Source organism: Eurypyga helias, unplaced genomic scaffold (genome assembly GCF_000690775.1).
Source record: "Eurypyga helias isolate BGI_N326 unplaced genomic scaffold, ASM69077v1 scaffold21853, whole genome shotgun sequence".
In the NCBI taxonomy this organism is placed as follows: domain Eukaryota; kingdom Metazoa; phylum Chordata; class Aves; order Eurypygiformes; family Eurypygidae; genus Eurypyga; species Eurypyga helias.
In genome coordinates, this window is record NW_010240956.1 from 5,907 (window position 1) to 13,918 (window position 8,012).

The 8,012-nt window shown below is 47.6% G+C and overlaps 1 protein-coding gene across 1 annotated transcript in view; it reads right to left on the reverse strand.

Moving 5' to 3' along the window:
- Positions 1 to 1,317: 1,317 nt before the first annotated feature.
- Positions 1,318 to 8,012, reverse strand: part of LOC104507361 (NADH-cytochrome b5 reductase-like) — a 9,151-nt gene continuing 2,456 nt past the window's right edge. The window contains exons 3-6 of the mRNA XM_010148609.1: positions 5,945 to 5,984; positions 4,820 to 4,924; positions 3,196 to 3,399; positions 1,318 to 1,580 (exon numbers count right to left, since the gene is read on the reverse strand). Coding sequence (XP_010146911.1) covers positions 1,377 to 1,580; positions 3,196 to 3,399; positions 4,820 to 4,924; positions 5,945 to 5,984 — 553 coding nt within the window. The 3' untranslated portion in view covers positions 1,318 to 1,376. The remainder of the gene's footprint in view (positions 1,581 to 3,195; positions 3,400 to 4,819; positions 4,925 to 5,944; positions 5,985 to 8,012) is intronic.

Consider the following 8,012-nt stretch of genomic DNA (forward strand, 5'->3'; position numbering starts at 1 on the left):
GATGAGAGGGGAATTCCTCTCGGCGTGTGAATTGGAGTCACCGTTTTGGTGCACGCTGCTTATTCTGAGCAACTCCTACACTGCATCTCCTTTGTGTAAGGAGTACTATTAGATCCAGGTAAAAAATGAGACAGGAATGAAATGCAGTATCATCTGTCACAGCCTGGGAAACCCAAACACAGGAATGGAAAAACACAGAGGTGTGCAGAAAGGCTGTATTTCCAGGTGTAGCTAGTAAACACGGCGGCCTAAGAAGGAAAAAGAGCGGACAGCGGGTATCCTGGAGGGAAGGCAGCAGTGGCTTGGACTGAAGAAGGAGGAAGGGGCTGGGGTACCCAGGCTGGGTGCTGTGCCCAGGCCCCACAGGGCTGCCATCCCCCAGGGCAGAGCCTTGCCCCGCGGGCAGCAGCCCAGCACAGTCCCGTGCAGCTTTCGCTCCGCAGGCGGTGCTCTCGCAGGCTCAGGGCGCCCCTCGGGCACCTGCCACCAAAAGAAACAGCTGCCTTTTCTTGAAAAGAGGTTCAATTTCATGACCCAGGTTTTACACAACACTTAGGGGACATGGAAAGCAACCCACCAACCTCCCCGATGGAGAGCAGCTACAACCCGCTGCTTTCTCTGGTTTAGGACATGCTCTTTCTCTCCCCAGGCAGCATTTCAAGGGTTAAGGACTGGGGTAGGTAACACAGGCCGCTTAGGGCAGGTGGACAGCCTCCCAGAGTCCTCACTGGGCATCATGTATGATTCCATCCTTAGGTACAGTTTTTTCTCTTGGAAAGGCTCTTTCCAGAGCAGATCAGCATTGCCTTCTATCTATGAGTGCTTAACGGGGCAACTGAGGTACAGAGGGGCTGAAGTGACTTGCCTGGCATCACCCAGCAGGATAATGACACAACTGAAATGAACCCCATGGATCCAGAGTGCCAGGCCAGTGCTCTGCTGTCCCCCTGGCCAGGCAGTCTTCTCCCTGAGGATTAAGTCTCACCTCTGGACACCTACCAGGGCACAACACCACTGCAGACTAACGTGGATTGCAAAGCAAGTCACTGCTCTTCAAATTACAGCCGAACTGTGTACTTGGGTGTTTTTTAGCAGCCTTAGGAGATCTCGCTCGTGAAACTGCACGTGAAGACTCCCATGAAAATCACCGTGCTGTCCCCTGAGGTGCGGTGGCACACCATGTAGCAACCACTCTGGAATGGCACCCATTCCTTAAAACACTCTCAAGAGTGAGAATCCTCCCGGAGACCAGTATTTGATCCAAAGGCCTACAAAAGTATATGCACAAAGAAGTCAGTCTATTGAGACACGGATTTTGAGCAATGTCTGATGAGAAACAAGGACATCCTGAGGTCCCTCAGGTCAGGAATATCCTGCTAAAAGACAAACCAGGAATTTTCTTCAACTCCTGCAGCTCTCAAGTATCTACTCATATCTTCATTGAATGAAGAAGAGCCACAGATTAATACAAATGGCCTTCTTCGACAGGAATTCAGTATAGTCTTCATCAGGCCTTCATTGAGACGACCGGTGTACGTGTTCTCCTGATAGCTCCAGGGAAGTTTTTCCAGTGAAGTTTCCTGAAAAGACAAATGGTTTGCATCGTGCCACGTTAAAAAGGACAACTGGTTGTTTACAGCCCAATCTCCCTCTTCCCCTCAGATGATGTTTTTTCACCCTTGTGCTTCCATCCCAGTAGAACCGACCCTTCCCAAGAGCTGCGTTCCTCTTCCAAAGCCCAGACCAAATCTCTGTGCCACGGGATCTGGCAGCTCGCTCAGAGAGGGCTGAACAAAACCAGAGCGTAACTATCACTAAAATGCTGCGGAAACTTCTCCTTGGAGAACCACTTCCCAGCACGCCTTTTTTATTCCCAAGCTCCAAGTCTATTCCTCTCCACTGCCTCTCCCATTCCCAAGTCTCCTTCAGTCCCATCTCCCTTGACCACCACTGAAAGAAGCCAACCCTGCTCCCCGGAGAAATGTTCGATCCAGCGGGGAACACCCTGCTGCTGTTAATTAGGAGCAGGAGGTGCTCAGATGTGGTGGTGACAGGCAGCAGAGTGAAATACTGCGACAGACAGACACAATCCTGTGAGGGAGGATGCACGTGTCAGCACCGGCCTACAACGAGCCTGCTAAGAGAGGAGAAAGGGGGAGATGTACACACAGGGCAGGCAGTGCTGACAGGGGTCAGGTAGGTTTCTTGCCCTTCACTGATTGAATTTCAAGACCTCCTCGGGCTCCTGAGACAGCACTGTCCTGAGAAGGGTATTTAAGCTATGTCACCCAGAGCCAAGCACCAGCTACGCTCCCAGAGAGCGGCTGAGGGGGTGCCTAAGTCACACGTACCTTTCCCTGTACCCAATCCCAACTTGCCAAGCCCGAAACATAACGTATGAGGCAGGTCCGCTATGAAAGACACAAAAAACTGATTCATCTGAGAAACTAAAAATGCACTGGGATTCGTTCCCTCAGCATAAATAATTCTTTCTATATCCTCCCTGCAATGAATCCTCATTTCTGAGGGAAATCATTTTCAACCACCAAATCCATGCAGAACACTGGCAACTTTGGGACCCAACGGAAACAAGAAAGACTGCTGCAAAATGTAAGACCACGGAGAGGTATGCCCTCATCCCATGGATTTGGCAGAAAAAAAAAGAAGGATCTTACAGAGGAGGAAACAACTTTAAGAAGTTTAAAAATGGGTCAGCTGGGAAAAATAATTGCTGGCAAGTTGGTGCTAGCATACCAGAAGAGCGCTCTAGCCAGGAGCGATGAATGGAGGATAAGGAGAGATTAAGGAACTGGTATTAGGAAAAAAGGAATAGTTTATTTGCTGCGAGTCTCCCAGAGTCAAGTTTTCTTGGCACAAATGTTCAGGAGCAGCAACCACCATCTGAAGTGGAGGGAAATAATCAACAGTGACTGTGAATCAGCGGGTCCATCCCAACAGAACAGCTACCGGGGAGGTAAAGAGGGACAAACCACGACGATCGCTTCCCTGAAATTCTCCAGACTGGTAGCAGTGTGAGAAAACCTAACAGATTTAAGAACAGCAGCTACTGGATCACAAAATAGGCTTGGTGACTGGGAAAGAATTAAGATCATGCTCACGGAAAAGCAGAGGAGGCAGAGGCTCATCCAGCACACAGAACCCGCACAGGAACGTGCTTCGTAACGGTTTATTTACCTGGCTTAGGACGTAAAATATCCTGATGTTCCAGTATCGAGCCAGGTCCTGGAGAAGAGGTTTCACATAAATTTTGTCAAAGGTAGGGAAGCAGCCAACAAGGGTTACAAAGGTTTCATCCTCTTCATCATCTGTTATGGACTGGAGGATGGGAAGCATTGGTGCGAGGCCAGTGCCAGATGCCAGCATGAGGAGTTCTCCGTGCTAACAAGGGAACAGAGAATTTTGAATGAGCTGTGGTGCCCGGGAACGGACATGCTCGCGGTCAGTTCCTCCTTGCTGCCATGCTGGTAAAGGGTCCCTTGAGAAAGAACACATCAGAAGGCTGAGAACTGCTACATTCAACTCTCAGAACGTAGTTTTCTGCAAAGGATTACCAACAGCACTTCCCTGGTTTATCTATCAAACCTAACGAAACTGGATTTTACCCAACTATAATCCTTTATCCTCACCTTAGCCTTAGTTTCAACTAATTTATATTTCAGTTTTAATTCTGCAGTACACTTTGCTGACCCACCGTGTGTTTTCTCTCTGGAAACACTCCCTGTGTTTATCCTGGGTGCTGCAAAGTACCATCCTGAATGTTCTCTGGAGGAAATGTTCTCCTCCATCCCAATACACTCATGTTCCTGGTCCATCGTCTCACTTTTCTCAAAGAGCTGCCAGCAGCACATCGTGCTTCCCACCTGCAAGAGGGGGACGTTCGCTCTACCCACAATAGTTATAATTCCTAAATTATATATTCCTAAACAGTTCTTTTACAGCAAGATGTCTCAAGGATTGCTCAGGTGCTTTGCAAACCGCACGTACACCGATCGCCCAGATAGCCACTTCCAGGCATGGCTGCCGTGTTCTGTCCCAAATTATCATCTGGAAGCTTCTAAGAGAAGTGACCAGTAGCCTAAAACAGCAGGGAGAGCATTTCAGGAAGCAGAACACAATTGCTCTGTGTGGAGGTTGGCCACTGGGATTTTACAGCCTTATTTTTGTTGGGAGGTAAAAAAAAAAAAGCACCAAGAAGAAAAAAATAAGTATCTTAATGACCAGTGTTTCAATTTTGCTCCTCATTTGAAAGGTCAGAATTAAGTAACCGAGTTAGGATGTGTGAGAAGGCTTCCTCCGAAACTGGATCTGCCTGTCTTTGCAGCGAGCCTGGTATCGGCAGGCGGGATCAACATTCGCAGAGCGGTTGGGTGACGCGACACCTCGCTGGAGCTGCGACAGTTCAGGGAATACCCAAGAGGGAAAAAGATCAACACTCCTCCTTCACTCCTGCTCAGTCACACAACAGCAACACTGTTCAGACAAGGCAAAAAACAAGCATCACTGGTGCAAAATTAATTCCCTTTCTTAAACACACCAGGAACTTACAAGGCAAGTGATGAACAGAGAGCCTTGCTAATATTTTCCAGGCTCCCATCCACCTCCCTCTCCTCTTCCTTCTTAAATATTCCGCAGTTCACTAAGTATACTTTCTCCAGTTGACTGCTAATGCTGTACAGTAACCCAGGAAGTCCCCAAAATAATCATGAAAACAGTAATCAAATCGGTGTCTTCCCTCTGGAATATGAAACACAGCTAGCTGCCACACGCTGAAACATCCCCTATCTCTTAGGGAACTAACCTTATTAGGTTGATATGGGAACCCTCCAAACGGCCCACGCCAAAAGACCACGTCTCCTTTTTTCCACGTTTTTATGTACTGTGACATTAGCCCGGCTTCATAGCACTAATAAAAACCATTGCACAAAAGAAAAGAGTAATTATGCTCTGTTGGAAAGTTTCCCAGCTTAAAGTCAATTATAAAGTTATCTACATTTAAACAAGAAGGGGACAAAAAAAGAAAAAAATTATTTCACGCGTTCAAAAAAGAAAGAAAGATCATTCTATTTGAAAAATAACTCAAAGTTATACCCAAAACAAAGACATTTAAATTAAATCATACCGGATCCATTCCGCTTGACTATAATGTAAACACAACCCACTCTCACGCAGCCTGAATTTCCAAAACTGGGAAAAGCTTATTAGAGTTCTTGCTTACAAAGCACACAGGGAAGAGTGTCTTGAATGCAAAGCACAGCCCAAGCCTTCAAGTGCTCTCCAGATCTCAGGGTATGGGGTCTGGAAATGGCCTCTGGGTACTGACAGTTGTATAAACACCGCACAGGTCTTACTTTATTTCTGCCTCTTGGATGCCGTGTTGATACAATTAGTGACCCAAAGTCAGGTTTCTCATTTATAAATCTCTTGTTTTCAGAAAAGATCATCTGGATGCTATGGGATTACTTCACATTTTCAAAATCCATGTTAATTTGGGCCTCACAGAAGAAAAATATTAGTAAATTCTGCCTTCCTTTCTACCAGGCACAAACAATATGACCCAGGCTTCGGCCTGCGGGAGCGCCAAGCTCACTCATGACTGATGGGGAAAGGTCGGTGCTTGCCAACAACAGAGACGCAAGGAGAGGCTGGAAAACGAAGGGCGCACCCAAGCAGACTTGTCGCTACGCGCTATATGGATGTCCCAGATGTATCACCACTTCATGGTTAACGAGAACAAACGCGTACGGAACAGCCACAGTCTATGGGATCTGCCCCGAGAGCGAGGGCTGGCCTGACCAGCAAGGGCAGAGAAGCCCCACGGCTGCGTATGGTTAACGAGAACAAACGCGCACGGAACAGCCACAGTCTACGGAATCTGCCCCGAGAGCGAGGGTTGGCCTGACCAGAAAGGGCAGAGAAGCCCCACGGCTGCGGCAGACAACGCAGAGGTGACGCTGCAGATAAGCCTGAGGAAGAGCAACACAACCAGAGGTCAAAAGATGAGGGATATGAGCCTTCGGAGAGTCCAGCCTATACAAAAGCAGCGTATTTTAGGGTATTTTCTGCACGTGCGTTGGACAGAAGCCCAGCTCCACACCCCAGTGCCTTGGCTGGCCACCAAGCTGCACTGCAGGCAAACAGAATGGGTGAACCACAAAGAAGCAAGCAAGCAGTGTTAGCTAATAAAGAATGCAGATGCTCCTCCCCTAACAACCTCACTTAAACGAGGCACCCCAAGTATTAAGAACCCTTAGCACAGGTAGTTCCGTTCAAAAAACAAACGCGTAACACACATCCAGGCTCTGAGATAGTGTCAGAGGCGTTTTACGTTCACAGGGCTCTGGGCAGGTGCTAAGTCTCGTGCAAAGAGTGTGCAGTCACATCAAAGGAGCAGTATTTTACACCTGCCTTTCTCCAATGCATTCGGAAACCCAAGGCAAAAGCAAAAACTCAGCCCCACTTACTGCCTATTCCCAACAGACCAGGGCAATGGACACCAAACTGATCCTTTCACCAAAATTATTTCCCAAAAAATTAAAGTGAGAAGTGATTGAGTGGATTTTAAAATGAATTTTTCTAAATAAAAAGGAAAAAAGAAAAGAAAAACCATCTCCTGGGGGAAAACTTCTACACCCAGTTTTACATGGTGAGAAACCCTAACATTATAAAATCACTCAAAAAGAGGGTTATGCTCTGTAAATGGTAACTCCCTCGCTCTTAACTGTAGTATCACAAATGCAATGCTGTAATAACAGGAGACAGAAGGGTTTGAACAGTGCTTGGATTGCACAGTAATAATAATGATATAGTACTTTCCAAAATTGCCTGAATAGTGCGAAATACACCACAACCTACCGAGCGAGTTAGAAAAATGGCTGCTTTACACTGGGTGTTACCAACCTCTTTTGTCACTGCCGGAGAATAACTACAGCCCCCTTTGGGATGAAAGGCTCGATGTAAAGGAAAGGTATCATTACAATCATTACTATTATTATTGAAATGCAAAACCTGTGGGTAATAAGCAAGTATACATGCAATTTCACAGTCATCCTATGAACGTACCCTATTAAGGCAACGTTTCTCTCCCCTACCACACACCAGTTGCCACAAGAATGGTGAAACGACCCTCCCACGGGTGTCCTATAGAAGCTGTAGGCTTTTCTAAAGAGCAGGCTTTGCCTGCCAATGCACAGCGCATAATAAACCCCAAAACGTGAAATCCTGGAAGACGGGCAGAGGATAAGCGGTCATTCCCTGCAAGGCACCTGGGACACCCAGCACTCCGGATTTCACACCTACGCTGACTTTATTCAGACAAATTTCCAGCCAAGTTCTCCTATAAAATCCTTCTGAAGCCAACCAGCATTTTGTGGTGGCCTCCAGAAGGACACTCATCCAAAACGGGGCTCTGCCACCCCCATCCACCTCAATAAGTGGGGCCGGTGCCCGTGGGCCACGGGGACCCTTTCAGACCGCAGGCAGCCCGCAAACCAGAAAGAGCGGCCTGCTGCCTGTCTACATTTTTAAACAAAAAAAGAAATCTGTATTTTTCTGAGGAGTGTTCTTAAAGGAAAACACAGGGGGAGGGCAACGGCTGCGCAAAGACTCCCCAAGTCAAAGTCAAAGTTCAAGCTGGGCTGACAACTGGGTGCAATTCCAAAGCCCGACTGAACAGGCAAAATGCGAGCAGAGAAGTGGAATGGGCACCTCTTTCCACACTGGTGACCACAGGGTACCCGAGGGGCTCTCCCCAGGGCTTATGCTGCAAAGCACTCATGGGGCACCCTCCTCTGCCTTCAGTTTTGTGGGGAAAACTGCAATTTTTTATCAGCAAAGCACAACTGCTTCGAAACGGCACGGAAACGGTCCAGGGGGCATGTGAAAGTCTCACTGAAGTGCTAACAGCGGGCTTGGTTCCTAAAGAAAACCCTCCCCAGGCTCTAGTCCGTACTGTACAGGCTTACTTACTTTCATTAAAACTTCAAAGTAACCTT